Source organism: Megascapheus bottae, chromosome 2 (genome assembly GCF_031878675.1).
Source record: "Megascapheus bottae isolate mThoBot1 chromosome 2, mThoBot2.hap1, whole genome shotgun sequence".
In the NCBI taxonomy this organism is placed as follows: Eukaryota; Metazoa; Chordata; class Mammalia; order Rodentia; family Geomyidae; genus Megascapheus; species Megascapheus bottae.
In genome coordinates, this window is record NC_143510.1 from 26,924,391 (window position 1) to 26,949,313 (window position 24,923).

Genomic DNA, 24,923 nt, shown 5'->3' on the forward strand with positions numbered 1-24,923 from the left:
CCTAAAAATTAGCTGATTATACAAATGTTTAAAGAAAGAATTTTTACACAAAAGGGTAGGGCTAGGAATGTAGCCTAGTGGTAAAGAATTCTCAGATAGCATGCATTAAGCTCTGGCTTTTTCTTAGTATATGGTATCGAGGAATCGAATCCAGAGCTTCGTGCTGTGGCTCAATGGCAGACACTAGCCTTGAGCAAAGTGTCCAAAGACAGTACCCAGGCCCTAATTTCAAGACCCAGGATTAGTAAGGTTTATAATATATAAAACCCAACTAAAATATAGACAGAAACTCAAAATTATCAAGTAGAGTTTTTAATAACTTGAGATGTGGTTAATGAGTACTTTTATTGACTTATCAATAGAGTTAGCCACAAACAGCTCTCTGTTGGAATTCTAAAATTTGACAAGTTAAAAGTACTAGATTTTAGCCAGGCAAGGTGGCTCATGCCTGTAATCCTAGCTACTGAGGAGGCTGAGATCCTGAGCCAGGGAACTAAAAAGTCCCAGAAACTCTTTATCTCCAATTAATCACCAAAAAAACCTGGAAATGATGCTGTGGCTCAAGAGGTAGGGCAGTAGCCTTGAGTTAAAAAAAGTACCAGATTTTGATCTTTGTAATTATGTTACATCCCTTAACAGTCTATATATTCTACCATATAAATTGCACTTTGAACAACAACAAAGAAAAACCACATGTATATCTGGCTTTGGGATGCTTCAATCCATTCTTATATACATGATATCCCATGACATATGCATTCCCATCTTAAACAATTACCAACCTGGGATTTGTACAAATTCACTTTGATACATAAGAAAATCCATTTCAAATATCATTAAAGCTCAAAAAGAACACACACAATGATGTATTTTATCATTTTATTAGGAATAATTCCAAATGGGTTATGAAGAAAATTTATTCATTGAGTTTGATGAAATTTCCAAAAACTCTTAATGAAGATATATTCACCAAAAAACAATAAAACATCAGCAGAACTATCATATACTGGGCAAAGAGTCAGGCTAATACCAAAAGCAACATGCAACATAAAAAAGATAACAATATAAAGGAAGACAATCTGCTGACTATTAAAAAAACATCTAATATGAACTCTTTGCAACCAGCACAGATGTAACTATCAAATCCAAGCTACATCAAAGTAAGCTTGGCTGATAGAGGCCAGGAGTCAATAACAGGGAGGAAAAAAAAAAAAACTTCCTCAGTGCAAGACTGAATAGTGTTGTGGAGTAGTTCCCTGGCTGGTACAAGCAGTATTAAAAAACCTTTTTTGGCAAGGGATAGAAATAAATACAAATGGAATGCTACATTTTTAAATCAGCAGACTGTCCTAGGAATGATAAAGATATTGGTAGAGTAGCAAGGGGGTAACTTTAAAACATTATTTGTGGTGGGTTCAAAAAACAGATTTAATTTAAAGGTGTCACATTAACTATGTCCAGGCATTTAGGCGTAAGGGAAGTAAAATTAAAATGATACTATTTTTTCCCAAGGAGAATTTCTTTAAAACCAAGCATATTGCTAAAGAGCAATATCATACTTGGTAGACAATAATTGGCAACAAAACAAGTTTTAAAGGCTGTAATATTGTGCCCAAACCAGTCTCAGATACTGTTTAATAACCAAGATGCAAACTAATTTTGTTGTAACAAGCCTAGACCACTTATATCAAACATGTCCTTGGTTAGGTATCCACTTTAACGTTTTGAAAGCTCATTTGACAACCAGTCAAGTCCCTCATACAGACCAGTTCCTTGGGTAGCACAAGTGGCTTGGACATACCACTGTGAAAAAAAAGGACAAAGAAATACTTGATTAGAAAGTTATTACTATAACATTTACACTTCCTTAACTAAAACTTAAGTACTTTCCACAAAAGCCCCAACTTACTACAGAGTCAACAGCTCTTATTCACAAATGTACAGAACAAAGGAACCTATGAAACCACTTGAAGAAATCTGAAGAAATAAACGAATTTATTACATCTCACCAAGAGTTGATTTTCTATTGAGTTGACTCAGTAATTATAAACATCACTCAATATTATTGACCCCTTGGCAATTTTCTTAAAACTATTGGTTCTCACAAAACCCCTAACATATTCAAAGTTATATGCACCTATTCATGGGAATTGATCAATTTTCCAACATTTAGTATAAAAAGAGTCAAGGGGAAATCACTAATTAGCTACCCACCTGGATCTTTATAATCCTCTTGTTCCCCATAAAACTAAGTGGATAAGGCAATTTTTCTTTCTCAGTGCTAGAGATTGCATGGAGGGACTCACAAATGCTAGATGAAAAACACTGTTTTGTTTTGTTTTGAGTCATTGGGTTTGAACTCTGGGCCTGGGTGATGTCCCTGAGCTCTTCAGTTCACGGCTACTGCCTTACCCCTGGAGCCACAGCCCTACTTCCCATTTTCTTTACTTTTTTTTTTTTTTTTTTTGCCAGTCCTGAGCTTGAGCTCAGGGCCTGAGCACTGTCCTTTGGCTTTCTCAAGGCTAGAGCTCTACCACTTGAGCCTCAGCACCACTTCAGGCTTTTTTCTATGTATGTGGTACCAAGGAATCGAACCTGGGCCTTCAAGCATGCTAGGCAGGCACTCTACCACTAGGCCAAACTCCCGGCTCTGGCCCACTTTCCATTTTCTACAGATTAATTGGAGATAAGAGTCTCAGGGTCTTTAGTGCCTGGGCTGGCTTTGAACACCAATCCTCAGATCTCAGCCTTTTGAGTAGCTAGGATTACAGGTCTGAGCCACCAAGCCCGGCTAGGTGAGCACTCTTACCACTGACTGAGCCACACTGTCATCCAAGAAAAAGCAAAGTTCTGAAATAGTACAGTTTGCTGGTATTTTAGGGTTAAACTTTTTAAATAATTTTACTGCCTTCTCTCTCACATTCTAAAGTGTCATCTTTTAATACAGCAATTAATTTTATCTCTATAAACTGTATAAAAATAGTCAGAAATTCAAAGTTATTTTTAAAAACCTAGTAAGTAATTTGATTTTTTTTTCATTTTTTTTTTTTTAATTTTTTGCCAGTCATGGTGCTTGAACTCAGGGCCTGAGCATTGTCCTTGGACTTTCTCAAGGCTAGAGCTCTACCGCTTGAGTCACAGCACCACTTCTAGCTTTTTCCTATGTATGTGGTACCAAGGAATCGAACTCAGGCCTTCATGCATGCTAGGCAAGCACTTTAACCACTAGGCCAAACTCTCGGCCCGATTTTTTTTTTTTTTGGTCAGTCCTGGGCCTTGAACTCAGGGCCTGAGCACTGTACTTAGGCTTTTTCCTAATAATAAATGATATATATTCATTGTTTATTAGGGATAACTATTACTTAAGCTGACTAGCTTAAATAATTATGCAAATAATTGTAACAGGTTAGTATCAATGTTTAAATACTTACTGTTCTGTTACGAAGAGACTGAAGACCTAACTTATCTGTCATTTCACTGATGGCCATAGCATTTGGCAAATCCTGTTTGTTCGCAAAAAGCAGCAGGACTGCATCTTGCAGCTCGTCTTCCAGAAGCTGGAAATAACAAGGTTAAAATATTAGCAAATCCCAAACTGACAGTAATTACTAAAACACTAAAAACACTCCCTTCCCATTATTCAACATTAAGTGAACATCAACCAAATTTCTTTATGTAAATTTCAGGTCCTTTTTTACATCTTAAAGCTGATGAGCTTCAGTTTTAAAATTCAGAGCAATTGATATGCCTTCAAGAAAAACAAACTAGCTGGGCTCTGATGGCTCAGGCCTGTGATCCCAGCTACTTAGGAAGATGAGATCTGAGGATCTTGGTTCAAATCCAGCCTAGGCAAGAAAGTTCATGAGACTCATCTCCAAATAACCACAAGAAAATCAGAAGTGGCACTGTGGCTCAATATGGAAGAGCAGTAGCCTTGAGATGAAGAGCTCAGGGACAATGCCCAAGCCCAGAATTTAAGCCCCACCACCTACCCCCCCCCCCCAAAAAAAATCAAAACTGTCTCGTGATTGGTTTAAGACAGGGACAGCCTCAAAAACACTAATTCTTCTCCCTTCATCTCATGAGCAGGATTAGGATTGCAGGTATACACACTACACCCAACAGCAAAACTATTTTTTCAAGCTAATTTTCCTACCCTCCACTGAGATAATTTACTCATTACCTTTCCTAACTATTCGCCCAAAATCAGGTCCAATACAAATTGGAATTAAGTGTTTTAGGCCTGATTTTGTGGTAGTTAGTAACCGATGTATTTAAATAATTACTTTCTGGACTTTCCAGTCAGGTGGACTTCATGACAATGAAAAAAAAGGACCCATGAATAAAATACCTTCTCCCTCTAAAAATATGTATCAGCTACTAACACCACCATTATTATCCAGAAAAACAATCTTTTCTTTTTTTCCTCTTTTGATATAGTGGGGTTTAAACTCAAAGCCACATGCCTGCTAGCAGACTGCACAACTATTGAGCCATATCTCCAGCTCTTTTTTTTTTGCACTCATTATTTTTGAAGCAGGATGCCACTTCTGCCCAGACACATTCTAAGCCAAGATCCTCTTATAAACACTTTCCCTAAGGCTAGGATGAAGGCTTAAGCCTTCATGGGCTAGCCTGGAAATGGGTTCCTCCCTAGCTTATCCTCCCAAGTAATCAAGATTATAGGTGTTAGCCACTGGTGTCCAGTTTAGAAAAGCACATCTTCAAAATAACAAATTTAAAGTACATACTTACCATTTTCTGCAACACATCTGCTCCTTCCTGAATTCTTTCACGATCATTGCTGTCTACCACAAAAATAAGACCCTAGGGGAAAATTCTTTCAATAAATTATAATGGTTAAAATTAAAGGACACACTAAATATGAAATATGCTAATGGAAAATAGTATTAAAGAGAAGGCACTGGGTAAAAAAAGTTTCACTGCAATCAAAATAAGGACTCTATTTAAAATAAACTGATTTGAGCACTATGTAATTTTAACTTACAACAAATCTAAAAACAAATCTCATGGCCGGGAGTGTGGGCTAGTGGTAGAGTGCTTGCCTAGCATGCACGAAGACCCGGGTTCCATTCCTTGGTACCACATACATAGAAAAAAGCTGGAAGTGATGCTGAGGCTCAAGTGGTAGAGCTCTAGCTCTGAGAAAGTCCAAGGACAGTGCTCAGGCCCTGAGCTCAAGCCCAGGACTGGCAAAAAAAAAAAAAAAAAAAAAAAAAATCAACTTTAACAATGCCAACTAATATTAGAATACTGTAGTGTAAGAGGAAACTAGGAAACAGTAGGTGAATTAAGGATTTTCTGAAAGTCTTTCAAATGGAACAGTATAAAATTCTCAACTAGAAAATCAAGAACACATTAAAGAGTAATATCATACTTTTATTCAAATCTATTATTATACTAAAGCAATTTATTAAATACTTTTCACAGCTAAAAAGTATAGTAACAACAAACTTTTATGGATTTGCTCATAAACCAGAAGGTAAACACATAAGAGTATTGACTAAATACTGCTTACTCATAACTGAGGTTGAATAATAGATATGTAGGAATTTGTTGCATCAGTCTCCATTTCTGTAAGTTTTTTTTTTTTAAGCAGAAACTCACATATCAAAATCTCCATTCTAGTGAAGCCACGTTAATGGACATAAACATTCTCATTTTTAATATATTTAGAAATTGTTAACTTTATAGTAAACAAAATCTAGTGTGTAGAAAAAAGACAGGAGAACTGAGGCCAGATAACCCAGAAAAAATACACCTTTCCTGAAGTCATTTCAAGCTTTAGTTTTCTCAGAAACTATTCAGACTGAACAATTGTTCTGAACAGGAAGTAATTTTGCCCCAACAGATTTTTTGATTGTCACAAGTTAACAATGGATGAGAGGCCTCCCTACAGTCCAGCAATGATAACAGGGTTGCTATTGTAAGATCCCAGTATCAGCGCCATCAGATAACTTGCATGAGTACAGACTCTCAGGCCAAGCTATATTTTTAAAATACCCACTTCATTCATATGCAGGCTGAAGTGTGAGAAACACTATGGTACTTGCCTTTACATGCCTACAGAATCAAAGTGGTCTTTGGTCAAGTGCTTGGGGTGTGGGATTTTTGAAGCACCCATGTATTTCTAATGTACAGCCAAACTGCAGGAATCCTAACCTGCAGGATCACTAAGGTCTGTTTCATGCCATACTGTATATCTTACAAGTCCATACAGAAAATTCACCTTGATGTATTTTCAAATAAATTTAACTTGGCTAAAAAAAAAAAAAGAAAAACTAGGCTAAATTATTAAATACATTATAAATGCTAACAGTCAGAAAGTTACATACATCTTATTTTCTAAATTACTTTTTACCCTGGTTGGCCTTAAACCAATGATCCTTCCAATCTCTACCTCCTGAGTAGCTGAAACTATAGGTATGACAGGTAGGCATTCCCATGCTCAGCCCTAATTCATTTTTTCTTTTTCTGCCAGTCCTGGGGCTTGAACTCAGGCCTGGGCTCTGTCCCTGAACTCCCCCCCGGTCCCTGAGCTTTTTCAAGGCTAGTGCTCTAACACTTGAGCTACAGCACCACTTTGGGCTTTTTCTGTATAGGTGGTACTGAGCAAATAACCCAGGGCTTCATGCATGCTGGGCAAGCATTCTATCATTAGGGCACACTTTTGGTCCCTTTTTCTTTCTTTCTTTTTTTTTACCAGGTAGGACATGACTAGCCTAGAACACATCATTCAAATGCCTCAGCATTCCCAGTGCTGAGATCTTAGGCATAAACCAACCAGTACCACACACACACATATATCCACAGCACTTCATCATCCAAAATCTTACAAGAATGGCTATTTAACTCTTGTACTAGGCCCTCAAAGTCATGAGTGACTAAAAAATATGGGAAAGTAGTGCAAAGAATGTGAGATCATATAATAAACATTAACATCCAAGTCAACACTAGACATTAATATGAAACTAAGAATAAAATCCATAAAGCAAAGTTCTAAAAAGTTTTATTACCATTCCTTACCTGGGTATTCTGGAAGTAATGCCTCCAGAGAGGCCTAATTTTATCTTGACCACCAACATCCCATACTGTGAAACAAATGTTCTTATATTCTACTGTTTCCACATTAAAACCTAAGGGAAAACAAAAGAACAGAAATGACCACTGTGCACAGTAATTCAATATGAAAATAAACCTCTTTTTTATTTTCCTGGAATAGTTTCTTTTTAAGGATTATATGAGGATAATCAACAAGCTTAACAATAACTCATTCAAGTTATTTCTATTTATGGATTATCTTTATATTTATGTATAAAGTCTGTAATTTCTTACCAATGGTAGGAATGGTGGTGACAATCTCTCCTAACTTCAGTTTATACAGAATGGTTGTCTTGCCAGCAGCATCCAATCCAACTAGAAGATGACAATTAGAGAGATTTAAAATCAGGATCAAAGTTACATGGGAAATTTTTTTTACAATTGATAGTTTTAAACTAACAGTTGACTGCCTAAGGCACAAATACAAATTAAAATGAAATTACATCATTTCTGATTCCCAAAGGCAATTATTTCCTACATGACGAGTTTTCCATTTTTCTTTTTAGATCTAAAAGCAACACATACTAGTGGAGAGGGAAAAGCATTTGGTCATGTCAGGATCTAATCTCTAGTTTTGTCACAAACTAGCTCAGTGCCTTATTTATTTTAAGTATATATGTGTAGTACAAAAGAGTTTTATTTTCTTGGTACTGGGAAAACCCAAGACTACTCAGATTGAACACACACTACACTGGATCTTAGACAAAGGACCACTGAACAATAATATCCTCATCCGTAGATCACTTTGTATATAAACCTGAGAAAAATTAGCCATAAAAATAAAGGATTAGGGACTGGAGTCTGGACTAGTGGTAGAGTGCTCGCCTAGCATGCACTAAGGCCTGGATTTGATTCCTCGGTACTAATACACAGAAAAAGCCAGAAGTGGTGCTGTGGTTCAAATGGTAGAGCTCTAGCCTTGAGAAAGGCCAAGGATAGTGCTCAGGCCCTGAGTTCAAGCCTCAAGACTGGAAAAATAAATAAAAAATTAGATTAAATAGCCAAGATCTCTCCTGTCTCGAGTTCTTACTAAGTCTCTGAAACATCACTAATTTTAATTTAATTTTGTTGTTTTTTTTGTTCTGTCGGTCATAGGGCTTGAACTCAGGCCTGGGTGCTGTCCCTGAGCCTCAGAGCCTGAGCCATAGAATCATTTCCAGTTTTCTGGTGGTTAACTGGAGCCAAAGAGTCTCACAGAATTTTGTGCCTGGGCTGGCTTTGAACAGTGCTTCTCAGATCTCAGCCTCCTGGGTAGCCAGGATTACAGGCATAAGCCATCACGCCTGGCTTTTAATTTTAACAACACAACAGAATGTGAATCAGAGATCCTAAAGCAAATGAATTCTACACTTAACTCTCCATTTATATATTTATTCATTCATTAATTTTAACAGTATGAGGTTTGAATTCAAGATCCTGCATTTGTAAGGTAGGTGACTTACCACTTAAGCCATGCCCCCACAATGCTAATCTTCCTTTTATGTACATAGCAAACTGAGTAAATGGTCTTGATGCTAAGGGAAAATTATAACTATGCCTACTCATGATACAAAGATAGTAAATGAAAAACTATTCTTTTCCTACCTAAATCCATTTAACATCCAATGTACCAGAAATAGGAACACAAGTCTAGTATTTGTTTTATAAAATTGATTCTATCATATTCTTCTATGTTGTAAATATTTTAATTCTTAAAATAGCTTATTTGTAGTAGAGACATATTAGGAAGAAATATACTTATTTATAGAACAAAACAATAGATTAGAATAGAGCAGACTATACTGCTATAGTGAATAACAAATTAAGTGCTTTTAATTTGACTCATTCCCCTGAATAATCTACAGAATGCTAAGTCTTTTATAAATGAATGTATAAACGCTTCATTGAATTAATCATTTTTTAAAAGAATATCACATTTAAGAGGCCAGGAGCATAGCCTAGTAGAAGAGTGCTCACTTAGCATGCATGAAGCCCTGGTTTCAATTCCTTAGTACCACATACACAGGAAAAGCCGGAAGTGGCCCTGTAGCTCAAGTGGCAGAGTACTAGCCTTGAGCAAAAAGTGTTCAAGGACAGTGCACAGGCCCTTTGTTCGATTCCCAGGACTGGCAAAAACAAAAACAAATAAAAAAAAGCCAATGTTTACTCTGATCAAAATGTTAAGTAAACCAAGTCAGAATGCAAAGTATCAAAACATCACATCACCAGTTAAAAACAACACAAATCCAAAAATATTGACAAGGCATGAAAGAAATCCAAGACAGGGCCGGGAGTTTGGCCTAGTGGTTGAGTGCTTGCCTAGCATGTACGAAGACCCAGGTTCGATTCCTAGGTACCACACACATAGAAAAAAAGCCAGAAGTGGTGCTGAGGCTCAAGTGGTAGAGCTCTAGACTTGAGAAAGTCCAAGGATAGCGCTCAGGCCCTGAGCTCAAGCCCAGGACTGGCAAAAAAAAAAAAAAAAAAAAAAGAAAGAAATCCAAGACAAATTACACTTACATGACTATCTTAAAGTTACAGGGAAAAAAAATAAATAATCCAAATTTCCTTTAAATAAATTCTATTAAGGGAAGGGGAGAAAACAAGATGAATAGGAGGGGGTGGGGGGACAGAAATGGGAGAAAAACATAAGAAGGGGTATCAATGTGTGAGAAGTACTGTACCCACTACCTGACAAATGTAATTATAACCCCTCTATACATTACCCCAACAATAAAATAAAAAAATAATAAATAAGTTGTATTCCTGCTTGTACAGAACTGAACTAAACATCAGCCCTTGGATGCTTCTTAATAATTCAGTACTCTATTGAAAGAATTTTAGCAATTAAATATATATCTCTTTCACAAAAATTCAAGTGCATTTTTTTTTTTTTTTTGCCAGTCCTGGGCTTGAGCTCAGGGCCTGAGCACTGTCCTTGGACTTTCTCAAGGCTAGAGCTCTACACTTGAGCCTCAGCACCATTTCTGGCTTTTTTCTATGTATGTAGTACCGAGGAATCGAACCCGGGTCTTAATGCATGCTAGGCAAGCACTCTACCACTAGGCCAAACTTCCGGCCCCAATCAAGTGCATTTCTTTTATCAAAATATTGGGCTAGTTGCATTTTTGTAAAGCATCTTTCTGAAAATTACTGTGTTAGAGTATCAGTCTTGTTTTACTTTGCTCTGCTCTGCTTTAGTGGAGCTATCTCCCACATTCTTCCTTTTTTAAAGGAAGCATTTACAAATAACATAACCAGAAATCCATTTTAAGCATCAACAAATTATTTCATGAATGAAAACTGCAAGACCAGGAAGTAGCACTGTGGCTCAAGAAGTACAGTGCTAGCCTTGAGCTGAGGGGGAGGGGGAGAGAGAGGGAGAGACAGAGACAGAGACAGAGACAGAGATGGCAAGACGGGTGGCTCACAGCCATAATCCTAGCAACCCAGGAGGCTGAGATCTGAGTATTGAGGTTTGAAGCCAGCCCTGGCAGGAAATCCATAAAACTCATCTCCAATTAACTACCAAAAGGCTAGAAGTGGAGTTGTATGTGACTAAAGTGGTACAGTGCTAGCCTTGAGTAAAAAAGTTCAGAGACAGTGCCCAGGTCATGAGTCCAAGCCCCAGGACTGTTTTACATACACATACACACACACACACACACACACACACACACACACACACACACACACACAACCAAGAGTTTCTTTTTAAAGGCATTTCTGTTGTGATCCTTAAGCTGAACAAATTATACATACATACATACCACCAACACTTAAAACTCACTGTTTTCTTTAAAACCATGTTGGTCTAACAATTCTGTACCTCCTTACAGTCATTTCTTCAGCATGTATTTCCTTAATGTTGCAATGTTTGGCAATGAGATTTCTTTCTACAACACAAGACCATACCAATTCTCAACTAGCACAAATAAGACTAATCTGTACAGTCCAGTATGTTCTTCCTCCCACTGAACAAACAAGCCAATGTTTTAAAAGACATTGGAATCACTTCCTGTTTTCTTTAAGTATGCCTATACTCTGAGAAAAACCACCTGAGTGAATAATCTTTGCAAACATTGAAGACCAGGTCGTCCAAACTACTGCAGTACATGAATGTACTAAAATGTAATTATCTTAACTCTGAAAAAAAAAGATGTGGAAAAGAAAAATGAAGAAAAATGATTGTTTTCATGAGTATTTAAGTGAAATATCCAGAATAGACAAATCCATAGAACAAAGTAGATTAGTGTTTGCTGAAGTGTTACAGGACTTCTTTCTGAGATTGATATAAATATCCTGGAAAACAGTGGTAATTATTATGTAACTCTGTAAATATATAAATAGCACACATATGTGTATATGCATATATACTGTACATTAAGAGTACACTTTATGGTATGCGAGCTGTTTTTCAGTTTTTAAATGAAACAAAATCCTAAGTTTGAAACCTCTCAAGTACTATTTCTATACTTCTATCTTGCTTTTACTGGGAAGACACCTGTACACTTGCAGACACCAGCATTTTAATGGACTCCCCCAATTCAACCTCTTAAAATGTGGCTTCTCAGGCTGGGAGTGTGGCTTAGTGGTTAAGTGCTTGTCTAGCAAGCACGAAGACCTGGGTTTAATTCCTCCGTACCACATACATAGACTAAGCCAAACGTGGTGCTGTGGCTCAGCTGTGGCTCACGTGGTAGTGCCCTAGCCTTGAGAAAGCCCAAGGACAATGTTCAGGCCCTGAGATCAAGCCCAAGGACTAGCAAAAAAAAAAAAAAAAAAAAAAAATTAAGTAAAAAAAGTGGTTTTTCTGTATCTCACTGATCAAATTCCTGTATAACATTTTTTTTTCTCAGTAGGCTATATTGTATTTAATATAATTCCTCAGCGGTCTGAGCACCCAAAATGAAACTGAAGTTAACAGGTTTATATAAAGTGTTTAGATTTTGCTTTCACCCAACAATTCAAGAACATTATCAGTGAGTTAATTTGCACCAAATTATCAATGTCTATGACATTCTCCTAGGAAATCAAGAGGAGATGCATGTATGGATGGCTGTATCTATCGTATTCTACTGGCACAGAACTTGATTATTGTTTCTTTTCTATTGTTCCTATACTCATGTAACTAATCATAGGACCTTTTATTCTCTTTATTTAAAAAGGGAGGAACAGTGACTGTATATAGAGATTCCCTTCTTGAACACTTGTTTATTAAATACGTCATTTGAAATATGATGTAAAAATCAATGTTAATAAATTCCTTAATAAAAAAAGGGGGGAGGCTGGCAGTTATCTTTTCAATAAAATAGCAAGAAAAAATGTCTGAAGTAAGTTTAGAACAACAAACTATCACAACTACAATTCTAGAGAAAAAACTACTAAAAGGTTAAGAATAAATAGGACAAAATAGTAGAATTGCAAGTAATTATTTTTATGCCTGTATTTCACAAAAGAAATCAAGGTAACTATTTAATAAATGGATCTACAATATATTCTAAGAAAAAATGAAACCAGTTAAGCTTAAGATTACTCTTAAAATACTGGTTGTTTTTTTTTTTTGCCAGTGCTGGGCTTGAGCTCAGGGCCTGCCTACTGCCTTTGGACTTTCTCAAGAGCTCTACCACTTGAGCCTCAGCACCACTATCAGCTTTTTTCTATGTATGTGGCACCTAAGGAATCGAACCCAGGTCTTTGTGAATGCTAGGCAAGCACTCTATCACTAGACCAAACTCCTGGCCAAATACTGGCATTTTTTTAAACTGGCAAATAGAGGCTTTCTCTTGAACCTCTCTGGTCCCACAAACTACAGCAATGTAAGGATAATACAGAACTTCACTGGTATCAACAAATTTTCAGAGAACAGTGCAAGAGGGTATCATTTGTAACACTCCTGCAAAACACATTAATAGCTTCACAAATAAAGCAGAGTTTAATGATTCATTTACATCTTATCTCAGATTTGGATATGGACCTAATTGAAGATAATCCAGAACAGCTATTATTTTCTAAAGGGCTATATGAGAAATCTAAGGTGAAAACTGGTTGCCCCTCAATTTAAACTCAGCATCATTCACATGAGTAGTTTTCCTTTCTAAATAATTACTACATAACATCTGTTGATTAATCATTGAGGTTAAATTTGATGTCCTTTTTCTAATTATAGATAACCATCAGTCACATGTAACATCTTTTTTAAAATAATGTCAGCTTTTAGCAGAGAAGCTAGTGCAGTAACTAAATTTCTCCAGTTTGGCAAACCAGATGTATTAGCTAACTGCTTGCTACCTCTTAATATGCTTTAAAACAGTTAAACACCAGAGATAAAACTTACTGTACTTGGCACTGGAAAGACTCTTAGGATCAATACCCAGGAACAAAAAAAAAAACCCTAAAGTCTGAAAAAAAAAATTATTGTGTTTAAAGAAGATAAGGATTTTTGTCTTAGCCTTATAAAACAGGGGCACACTAATGAAATATGGGGATAGGAGGAATCACTCAGAACTAGTGTAGCTCAGGGGTGAGCACTTACCTAGCAACCTAAAGGAACAAAATCATTGTCCTCATAGAGGAAATATGGGGCAATTTTTAAAAGAGAAAACATTTTGACTTATCTTTGTGAATGAGTCATAAATGGACTGTAGTTCCAATACTTTTAAATTGGGCAGACAATTTTTAAGTGATCTCTAATTTATACTGTCAATCCTTCATAAGGCCACATTTTTTTAATCTAAGAATTACCAAACTTCCAAATCATTTTTCCCTGCACACACACACCCTCAAGTTTACACTTCCTCTAAGTTAGCCAATAAGTGACTTTTGCAACCAGAGTGCATTTAATCAAGGAAAAGTGACCATTCTGAATTAGTGATAAATATTTTAAATTAGTGATAAATAAAATATCTGACTTAAAATGAACACGCACAAGTTCTATTCTTACACAAAAGCAGAAAGTTAAATATTTGTCTTCATCTAGTTTTTTCCCAGCCATTATCTGGGGAGGAGAGTAAATATAATACATAGTACATATAGGAAGATGCTTACAGCATTACCCCACGGTTCATAACCTTTAAAATTTTAGCCATCACAAGACATTATAAAAATAACCATTCATTTACAAGAAATCTTAAAAAGTTTCAAATACATTTCTTAAGGAACACAATCATGTACTGGTTAAACTCTAAGAAACTGGTTGGAAATTCATTTTTCATAGTCCAATTGACTTTGGGTCCGTTTTCAGACTGCAAATTTTCAGCCACTTAAAGCTTAAACAACAGGCCTGCCTTTCTAAAATAATCCTGTCCTCTTTAGAAAAGAAATCGGAGAAACTGAAAGAGAAAACATTTTGAATTGTCTTTGTAAATGAATCATGAACAAGTGTGTAAGGGGGCTGTAAAGAAGGAAGCCAACAAGAACCAATTCTTATACTATGAAATTCATATTCTTATACTATGAAATATTATGGAAGCTTCCTTTTTGACGATAGTGGAATCCAAAAACAAACCCTTTTCTCCTCATTCTCTAGAAAACAAGCTAATCCACAGACAAGCTTCAATGATGAAAGAAGGAGTTCCTTATTCAGACACATGCAGCTCAGCTACGGGGAACAGAAGGCAGCACTGAAGAGGTGACTGCCAGAGCTGGCAAAGAGGAGACGGCCTTGAAAAGCATTTAAAAAAAAAAAAAAAGGTCTACCTTTGTTAAGACTGAACAAGTCTGGTAGCTATTATTTGATAATGCTATCCTGAAATTTTTCCGTTCTGGTGCCGAAAAACAGCCAGGTTGCTTTTTAATGCTCGTTTTCTCAAAGTTTTTAAATGACACTTTCGGGCAGATACACAAAAGCCTTTAATTGTCTCAATGTGTTCGACATGTTCTCGAAAACAGCTAAAAGAAACCGAGACGTGATCACGTTTGCAAGGGACGAGTTTCTTAATAATAAAAGAGAAGACGAAGAAGGCAAATGTACCGAGAGGCCAAGTTTAGCAGCTCGAGCACCAGGAGGACTCCGGACTCGGTAAGCCGTGGCTGCTCCCTCGCCACGACGCAGGCCTGGCCACTTCCTGTCCCGGGCGACCGCGCCTCGCCCCGGCCAGGCGCTCGCATACCGACGGAGAGCACAAGGAGCGCACACGGAGGGGACGGGGGGATGGGGGCGCCCGCGGCGCCCAGCCTCCCTCCGGCCGCCGCCCACACCAGGGAGGAGGCTGGCATCCTCGGAAGGGGCCCCGCCGGCTCGCTGGCCTTCCACCTCCACCCCACGCTCCCCGGCTTTCAGTTAGGCCAAGGAGGGAGAGGCTGCCCGGCGCCGCCGGATCGGGGCGGTCGCTCACCCCGCGCCCCCATTGTTCCCCTAGAAGGAGTCTTCCCGGCCCCTCCCCCACCACGGCCGGCGGAGGACAAAAACAGGGGTCTCCCCGCCCCCCGCGTGAGAGACCCGGCCCTCCTCGGCCCCCGGCCCCTCGCACTCACCCATCAGAATGCGCATCTGCTTCTTGCCGAAGAGGCGGGAGAAGAGCGAGGAGATGGTGAGGCCCATGGCGGTGGTGGCACTTGCGATGGGCAAGAGAAGGGGTCCGGACGGCCGAAGGCCTTCTCCGTTCACGCTCACGAGAAAACGAGCGGAAGGGAAGAGAAAGAGCTGAGGAAGAAAGCCAGCGGCTGGCCCTGGCTCGCTGGCCGGAGCGTCGACCACGAAGCTCCGGGACAGGAGTTAGCGGGGGAAGGACCTGCACGGCGACTGGCGCGGCGGCCCCGGCCCTGGCGTTAAGAGACCTGCTGTGCCACGTCACACGGCGGCCTCGGAGACTCGAGCTGAGAGGCCCGCCCGTTCCAACGCGGACAGATTCGCGTCGACGCCGCCCCACCCCCCTGCGCTTCCGTTTGCTGCCAGAGCCTGCGCCTGCGCATACAGAGGATTGGCCGGCTTCGCTGACGTGTACCTGTCGCTGCCGTCACTTCCTTGAGCCGATGGAGCTGTTAGCGCATGCGTATTGAGAGACGGGCAAATCCCAGGATTCCTCGATTTGTTGCCCTCAATCACGCTCGAAGCGAGAAGCTTCCGTCTTGCCGGAGGCGTTGCGGGTCCGGCGTCCGTACTTCCGGGATGGTGAAATGTCCCTGCGGGGTTGCGTGGTGGACACGTCCGTCCTTCTGCTCTTCGGGTTCACGGTATTGGGGCTGCGCCGCCGCCGGGATAAAGGGAGGGTTGTAGGTTCGAGTCCTTCCTTCCGCAATGGCGAGAAGCGCCTTGGAGGTTCGTGAGCCTGCCTCTGTCGGTTCTGCGCCCGCCGGGGCTTGCCCGACCCTGAGCCCGGGAATGCCCCGGTTCCGCGCCTGGTGAAGATGGACCCTGCCTTCCGGGCAGATGAGTGCTGGAACAGTGGCGCCCGGTTAAAGTGCCAAGCCCCCAGGATCCAAACAAGTGCCGTCCCTGCCTCTATGTCGAGTCTTTTCCGTGGACCGTGCTGCTTTCTTCCCGCCGGGGCCCGGGATGAAGCCCGCGCGCGGGCTGAACAAGTGGTCCCCACTGACCGAAGACCCAGCCCCTTGAAGATTTTGAGACGGGTTATTCGCAGAAATACCCAGACGGCCTTGAACTTGAACGCAAAGCCTCAGACCCAATCTTTCTGCTTCCAATTTTTTAAGTAGGAGCTTGTGGTTTTTTCCTAGTAGGCTTTAGATGGACCATCTTCCTCCTGTCCCACTCTCCAGAGTAGCTGCGATCACAAAAGTAATACCACCAGTTTACATACTTTTTTCATTTTAACGAATTTCTGTATGCTCACAATCATCACTGTCCCTTGTATATTACATTTTAAAGAGAAGTCAACCTGGAAAGTTCTAGAACCTAAAGATTTAGAAGAAAAAAACCTCCTCCCTTTAAAAGTATAGTGATCGTTGTGCAGCCAGGACTTATACCAGTAACCCTAACTACTCAGGAGACTTAAGCTTTGAGGATCCTTTTTGGAAGCCAGCCAGGGCAGGAAAGTCCCTGAGAATTTTACCTCCAATTAACATTCTAAAGCTGAAAGGACTGTCTCAAGTGGTAGCATACTAGGGTTGAGTATACTTAGGGTTGACCCTAAATTCAAATCCCAAGACCAGCACTGATTCAAACATACAAATGTTAAAAACAACAACAACAACAACAAAAGCATGATTCCATCAATCTTTACCAAATGGGAAAAAAATCCCATGAAATTCACCAGCTCTCATACTCCCTGTCTCTAAGCTTCTTTGTGCTCAAGGCTAGTGCTCTATTACTTGAGCTATAGATCCACTTCAACTTTTATCTGTGATTGGAGAAAGTCTCAGACTTTCCTACCCAGGCTGGCTTCAAACGGTGTGTGCTTCCTGTGTAGCTAGGAGAAAATATATATTTAAAATATAATGATAAAATAAGTTAATACAGAAAATAAAAGTATGGAAAATAAAGCAAAAGAAAGCTATAGGAGTATATTAGTATATTTTAGAGAAAAGAATATATTCTAAGTCTGGCTGCTCAGGAGGCTGAGATCTTAGGATCACTATCCAAAACCAGACCAGCTATGAAAGTCCATGACTCTTATCTCCAATAACCCACCAGAAAACCAGAAGAGATGCTGTGGCTCAAAGAAGTAGAGCATTAGCCTTGAACTAAAGAGCTCAAGGACAGCACCACAGCCCAGAGTTCAAGCCGCACAGACTGATAAAAAAAAGAAAAAAAAAATGAAGACAAGTGAAGCAGAGATTTATTCAACTTTGATTTGTTTCTATGACCAAGAATATAGTTTATCTTGGTAAATATTCAAGGTATATTTGAGAACAATGTACATTTTGGCGTTAGTATGTGGACTATTTTAAAAGTATCAGGTGGATCCAGTTGTCTGATAATGTTCTTATCCTTCTTGATTTTCTTCCTTCCTACTTGTATAATTATTAAGAGAGAAGGCTACTAAAATCTTTTGGCTATAACAGTAGAATTTTTCTTTTTGTTTGTCAGTTATTGGGCTTGAACTCTGGGCCTGGGTTCTGTCCCTGAGTTCTTCAGCTCAAGGCTAGCTAGTACTGTGCCACTTGAGCTACACAACTACTTCTGGTTTTCCGATGGTTAATTGGGAGATAGAAGTCTCACAGATTTCCTGCTTCCATGCCCAGGCTGGCTTTGAACTGCCATCCTCAGATCTCAGCCTCCTGAGTAGCTAGGATTACAGGTGTGAGCAACCAGCACCTAGCTGATTTTTTTTTTTTAAACACTGGTCCTGGAGATTGAACTTGGGCACTGCCTATGATGTTGGCTTTTGATTTTTTTGCCAGTCCTGGGCTTAGGCTCAGGGCCTGAGCACTGTCCTTGGACTTTCTCAAGGCCAGAGCTCAGTTCCAACTTTTTTCTATGTACGTGGTACCGAGGAATCGAGCCGAGGTCTTCGTGCATGCTAGGCAGGCACTCTACCACTAGGCCAAACTCCCGGCACCTGGATTTTGTTTTTGAGGTTTGTTTTTCTTTTTATTCAGTCCTGGAGCTTGAACTCGGAGCCTGGGGACTGTCCCTAACTTTTTTCACGCAAGGCTAGCACTCTACCACTTTGAGCCACAGTGCTACTTCTGATTTTCTGGTGGTTAATTAGAGATAAGAGGTTCACCTTTCCTGCCTAGGCTGGCATGGAACTACAACCCTCTATCTCAGCCCCCTGAGTAACTAGGACTACAGGTGTGAGCCACTGACACCTGGGAAGGTTTGTGTTGGTGGTGGTGGTGGTTTTATTTTCCTTTCTGTGGTTGTTTAAAGCTAGTGATCTATCACTTGTGCTTCCACTTCTGCTTTCTGATGGTTAACTGGAGATAAGAGTCTTACATACTTTCCTGCCCAGGCTGGCTTCAATCTCAGCCTCTCCTGAGTAGCTATGATTATAGTCATGAGCCACGGTGCCCGGCTCAATTGAATTTCAAGAAGGAAGGAAGGGAGGAAGAAAGGGAAAGCAAGGAAGGAGGGAGGGAGAGAGGGAGGGAAGGAATAAAGGAAGGGAGGAAGGAAAGGAGAGAGAAGAAGGAAGATGAGGGAGGGAAGGAAGGAAAGGAGAGAGAGACAGAGAAAGTCTGGTAGGAAATAAAAGGAATCTCATAAAGTACAAGTTTCATTACTATTCCTTTTCCAAGCATTCCAAATAATACAAGATACCCAATTATTTTAAAATCCAAGGCCTTTAATTCATTTTTTTGATAATGACCATAAATGCCTCCCCCAAATCTCTTTTTCACTGTAAACAGAAGGCACTAGGCATTACATAAAACCCTAAAGCAGTGATTCCTTTTGATGCTGGTGGAGATAACACATTAAATGGCAGGGTTTGGATATTAACAAATTCTTCTCAATAAAAAAAAAATGACAGTTCTGGAAATCATACAAAAAATTAAGTTACCAGTCTTTCTCGGTTATCATTACAATTACATAATTTGAAATTAAGAGTTAATAAAAATTGAGTATGGTATGGTTTTCAACATGTGTTAAGTTTCAGTTAAATAAATACTAGCAGGGTAACATGCTAATTGGCCTCTTCTGCTACTCCTTAGCTGTGCAAAATAAACTTGAAATGATACATCCTGTAGTGGTATAATTTAAAAGATCCTTGATATGACACAACTTTCAAATTCAGATCACAGACTGCATGTAAATTGTGAGATTATTAAAATACAACTTTTGGAAAAATAATAAGATGACCATTTATACCTAAATAAAGTTTCCTAGGAAGTTATGAAATATTTGAGCATATAAAAGAAGTTGCCTCTCTTCTGAAAGGTCAACTGCGGTTTCACAAATAACCCATATGATCCAAGGCAAATTGATCTCTTCCAAAAGCCACCTTCTTTCTATGACTTAGAGGTATGTTGCAAGAGACAGTATCCAGAGAAAAGGGCCCAATTGGGTTTTAGACCACAGTTACAAACACAAGGAGCCTTCGGTCTGAATGCCCACTAATAGAGAATGCGAAGTTCTGAAGCTAGTCCTTTTATAAATACATAGAACTAAATTTGGCTGTTGAGAGGGTGTTTAAGACCCAGCTATTTACATATGTGCTACACCGTATGTGCCTATTTTAAATAGTGGTTTCTGCACTGCAGGACATTCCCATTCAAACACAAGCCAAACACTCTTTCTATACCAAGTAACATTCTTCTATTTTTGGCAAGGTAGTATAAACAAAACAAAAATAAATGGCAACAAATATATATATATATATATATATATATATATATATATATATAAAGAAAAACCTATAACAGTGATTCAGGTAAAAATCTCCACTTTAAACATTAAGGAAAGTATTCTGAGAAGCATTTATTTAGGGAAAATACTACCTAACAAATAATGCTGGATATTAATTTTATAAAACTACTCAAGTAACTATCACTTAAGTTTATTGATGCCTTTGAAGAGTAATTGAGTGTTTAAGAAGTGGCTAATTATGACGTCGTTCATAATGTCTTAAGACCCAATTAGTAAAGTGTACAAGAAAATGAACTTTCCTGTAATATGTGATGCTTTCTTGCCTTTGGAGAAACTGGTAAGACTAAATTTTGAAAATGGTAAACAGTGAAATGAAAAACCTAAAATGACAAGGTTTTAAAAACCCACCATTGCCAACTAATAAACACAATGGGGAGGGAGCAAGAAAAATGTATTTTAAAACAATGATTGCTGAATCAAATACCTTAGGAAATTACAAATCATAAGCTAAGAAAAAGCTTCAAGACTAGCAGCTGGCCTTTGTGAAATATGTAGGACAACAGAAGGCACTACACAAGCATCACTTACTTCTAACTACAATTGGACAGTTCTGTCTTTCCTTCTTAAGAAGATAGCCAGTGTGAATGTTATTTTTATTATATCCCCCTGAGTTTCAACGTGATTGGGCAAAGCAGCACCAGTTTAAAAAAAATGCCTGCAATGCCAGCACTGCAGGTTGGAATCACTTATACTGATGGCCCCACACGTCTCTCATAAGAGCACTTTAGAACATGATTAAAAATAGAGAAATGCCTTTCGGTGTTTCAGTATTTAAGCAGAACCACCACAGATATCCATATTTAAAAATAATGCACTAAAAAGGTCTGTTTATACAACAGTCTTTCCACCCTATGTTTAGCGTTCACAGCTATTTTCCACTCGACTGCCACCAAGAAATCTCCCTTGTGCGTGTAACTGAAATGTCAGTATGTTTCCTGGTGCACACTCCGTTTGGACTGGAAAATTCTGGTAACTATCATGTCATGCCAGTTTTGAGCAGTATGCCTTGCAGATCCTCTGGCAAAGCTAAGATAATTGCATCTATGTGTGTCCGTAACTTTTCCACAGTATCAGGTTTCACAGGTAAATGTTCTCGGTCAGCCTGCAACTACACAAAGAACAATTGGCAACATTTAAATGAGTCTGTATTAATACATTATAGTCTCTATATGTAAACATTTTTAATGGTCTGACAACATAGAAACTTTCAGTCTTAGAATTTACAGGAACTGAAAAAGCAAATAATAACATTCCATTTAACTAATTTACCACTGAACTTAGCAAAAAGTTTCTCTATAAATTCATAGATAACAGGCATACTTTATTATACTCAATGAGAGACTATAATACATATATTTTAACTTATTTTTCCAGTCCTGGGACTTGAATTCAGGGCCTGGGCACTGTCCCTGAGCTTCTTTTGCTCAAGGCCAGCACTCTACCACTTAAGCCACAGGGCCACTTCCATAGCCCAGTAACTGGTAAGACAAGACTATTTCAAATCTACTTGAAAAATGCAATGCTTGAAAATGGCTGTCTGAAGGGATATACCAATGTACCACTCCCTGACAAATTTAACTGTAACCCCTCTAAATGTTACCCTTACAATGAAATACATAAATAATAATACATGAATAATAAAAATAAATAATAAATAAATATAATAAATAATAATAAATGAATTTTTTTAAAAAAATGACTGTCTGGATTTCAGGCCTTGGCTCAGCCATTTACAGAAGTATAAACATTGCTGTCATACATGTGAACTACTAAGCACAACAGGTGTCTTGGAAAGCAAACCATTCAGTCCCCTGGGCCAAAGCAGATGAGCTTTGTGATATTACATCTCCCAAGGACTTTGGAATCTGGGCAGCCTCAAAAGCAGACATGAGCAACAAATGCCCCTCCTGACTTGATTTACAAGCCTTATTTAAAACCCTAAGGGTTTTGCCAGCTCCAGTGGCAATCCTAACTACGCACCTCTGTATAATCCTAACAACCCAGGAGGCTTATATCTGAAAATCAGGGTTCAAAGCCAGCCTGAGGAGAAAAAAAAAAACTACGAGACTCTTATCCCCAACTAATCACCAAAAACTAGAAGTAAGGTTGTAGCTCAAGTGGTAGAGCACCAGCCTTGAGCAAACACAAGCTAAATGACAGTAGCACCAAGCCCCAGGACCAGCACACACACAAAAAAGAGGGGCCAGAAGTTTGGCCTAGTGGTAGAGTGCTTGCCTAGCATGCACAAAGACCCAGGTTCAATTCCTCGGTACCACATACATAGAAAAAAAGCTAGGAATGGTGCTGTGGCTCAAGTGGTAGAGCTCTAGCCTTGAGAAAGTCCAAGGACAGTGCTCAGGCCCTGAGCCCAAGCCCAGGACTGGGGAAAAAAAAAAAAAAAGAAAGAAAAGAAAAGTTACTTCTGTGACATTCATTGGCTCAAATAAGAGGAAAATATCTCCATGAGGGACAATTTATTTTTTTTACATATTGGGGTTTGAGCTTAAGGCTTCACAATTGTTAGGCAGACATCCTAACAATTTAATCTTCTACCTCTCAATTTAATCTTCAACTGCTTTAATTACATACCAGCTTATTTTTCAGCTTCAGTACAAGGTCTACTGTTTCTACTTCTGTGTGTTTCTGGATCCAGAGAAGTAAGTCCTAGAATAATAAGCAAATCCCAAATCAATATGTACTCAAAATAACATTCAAGTCTCTATCTCAATAGGCAAGGCCAAGACAGACAACAGAAAAAGACGTATTTAACTCAGATATAAACACAAAGACCTGGGGCCTGGGTTTGAGTCCACAGTACAACATACATAAAAAAAGCCAGAAGCAGTGCTGTGGCTCAAGTGGTAGAGCTCTAGCCTTGAGAGAAAGCCCAAGGACAGTGCTTAATCCCTGAGTTCAAGCCCCAGGGCTAGCAAAAAAATAATAATTTTCATGAAAACCTGTAAATTAATTAAGCAATTATAGACACGATTCAGAACTACTGTCTAGTGTATGTGTGTGTGCTTATATATATATATATATATATATATATATATATGTATTTTTTTAATTTAATTTTTTTTTTTTTTTTTGGTCATGAGGTTTGATCTCTGGGCCTGGGCGCTGTCCCTGAGCTCTTCAGCTAAAGGCCACTGCCCTACTTCTGAACCTGGGGGTTGTCCCTGAGCTCTTCAGCTCCAGGCTATGACCCTACCCCAGGAGGCAAAGCACCACTTCCACTTTTCTAGTAGTTCATTGTGCTGGCTTTGAAAAGCAATACTCAGATCTCAGGCTCCTGAGTAACTAGGATTACAGGCATGAGCCACCTCGACTGGCTATTGATTAGTATTTTATTTTATTTATTAGTTATCAATTATTTTATTTTGCCAGTCCTGGGCTTGAGCTCAGGGCCTGAGCACTGCCCTTGGATTTTCTCAAGGCTAGAGCTCTACCACTTGAACCACAGCACCACTTCCGGCTTTTTCTAAGTATGTGGTATGGAGGAATCAAATCCTGGTCTTCATGCATGCTAGGCAAGCACTCTGCCATTAGGCCAAACTCCCGGCCCCTAAGTCTATTCTACTTTAACATTTAAAGCTAGATATAATAAAAAAAAAAAAAGACTATGTTCTATGTTTTCAAATAGTTTAAAACAAATTGGTGATATTATAGATAAAAAACAAAAACAGGGCCGGGAGTTTGGACTAGTGGTAGAGTGCTTGCCCTAGCACACATGAAGACCTGGGTTCGATTCCTTGGTACCACATACATAGAAAAAAGTCCAAGGACAGTGCTCAGGCCCTGAGCTAAAACCCAGGACTGGCAAAAAAAAAAAAAAATTCCAACCCACCTACCAACCTGAGGTCACTGAATGCAAAACTAGAAAGAGAGGTGCTCTTTTAACCAATTCAAGAACAACATTGCCAGCTCTACTTGGCAATGAGGTAAAGTAAGGCCAATTCATTAACTTCTGAGTAGGTGGTACACCACACAAGTCATAACACACCTACCTCAATGAACTGTTGTGAAGATTATAAAGGAGTCTCTATTAAAGAGCCTCTGTAGTCCTTGAAAAGTCTTGTTCTTGAACAGTTAGCTATGATTACATTTATAAAGTAGTAGATGCAAGGTATTGTTTTAAACCTCTATAACTTTATCTTTATTTTCACTACTAGTTAGCCATCACACCAACACACTTTTTGTTTTTTCATTTTGTTTTTGATTTTTTCCTTGTTGGTTGAGGGGCTTGAACTCTGGGTCTGGGCATTGTCCCTGAGCTCTTCAGCTCAAGGCTAATGCTTTACCACTTGAGCCATACTGCCACTTTCATCCAACTCAATTTTCTAACCTCTTCACAAAGAGCTTCTAGATGGAGTGCCTCCAATTTTTGGGTCATTTCTTTCCTCCGGGTCTTGAACCAACCATCAAAATTTGGAGACTTCAGAAAATGCCTATAAAAACAAAGTTCAGAAAGAAACATTTTACTATAATTTATTTCCTCATAGATCATAAGATCATGTGAGATAATGTTTTTTTGTAAGTTTAAACCATGAAC

General features: G+C 39.1%; 2 protein-coding genes across 2 annotated transcripts in view; both read right to left on the reverse strand.

Moving 5' to 3' along the window:
- Window positions 1–865: 865 nt before the first annotated feature.
- Window positions 866–15,962, reverse strand: Arf4 (ARF GTPase 4). Its single transcript, XM_090322563.1, has 6 exons — window positions 15,577–15,962; window positions 7,357–7,437; window positions 7,048–7,157; window positions 4,756–4,827; window positions 3,432–3,557; window positions 866–1,803 (listed from the first exon to the last, which is right to left on the reverse strand). Exons 1-6 carry the CDS (start codon window positions 15,641–15,643, stop codon window positions 1,717–1,719), a joined length of 543 nt encoding a protein of 180 aa, XP_090178689.1. The 5' UTR covers window positions 15,644–15,962; the 3' UTR covers window positions 866–1,716.
- A 4,376-nt stretch (window positions 15,963–20,338) lies between these two features.
- Dennd6a (DENN domain containing 6A) overlaps window positions 20,339–24,923 on the reverse strand; it is a 48,764-nt gene continuing 44,179 nt past the window's right edge. The window contains exons 18-20 of the mRNA XM_090322576.1: window positions 24,717–24,819; window positions 22,961–23,035; window positions 20,339–21,479 (exon numbers count right to left, since the gene is read on the reverse strand). Coding sequence (XP_090178702.1) covers window positions 21,348–21,479; window positions 22,961–23,035; window positions 24,717–24,819 — 310 coding nt within the window. The 3' untranslated portion in view covers window positions 20,339–21,347. The remainder of the gene's footprint in view (window positions 21,480–22,960; window positions 23,036–24,716; window positions 24,820–24,923) is intronic.

What these genes read in the sequence shown, in the direction of transcription:
- Arf4 (XM_090322563.1), bottom strand. Translation starts at nt 15,643, where the DNA reads ATGGGCCTCACCATCTCCTCGCTCTTCTCCCGCCTCTTCGGCAAGAAG. An exon ending in CAGATGTGTTGCAGAAAATG is followed by an intron (nt 3,558 to 4,755) that starts GTAAGTATGTAC and finishes TGTTATTTCCAG; the next exon opens with CTTCTGGAAGACGAGCTGCA. An exon ending in AGTCTCTTCGTAACAGAACA is followed by an intron (nt 1,804 to 3,431) that starts GTAAGTATTTAA and finishes TTTTTTTCACAG; the next exon opens with TGGTATGTCCAAGCCACTTG.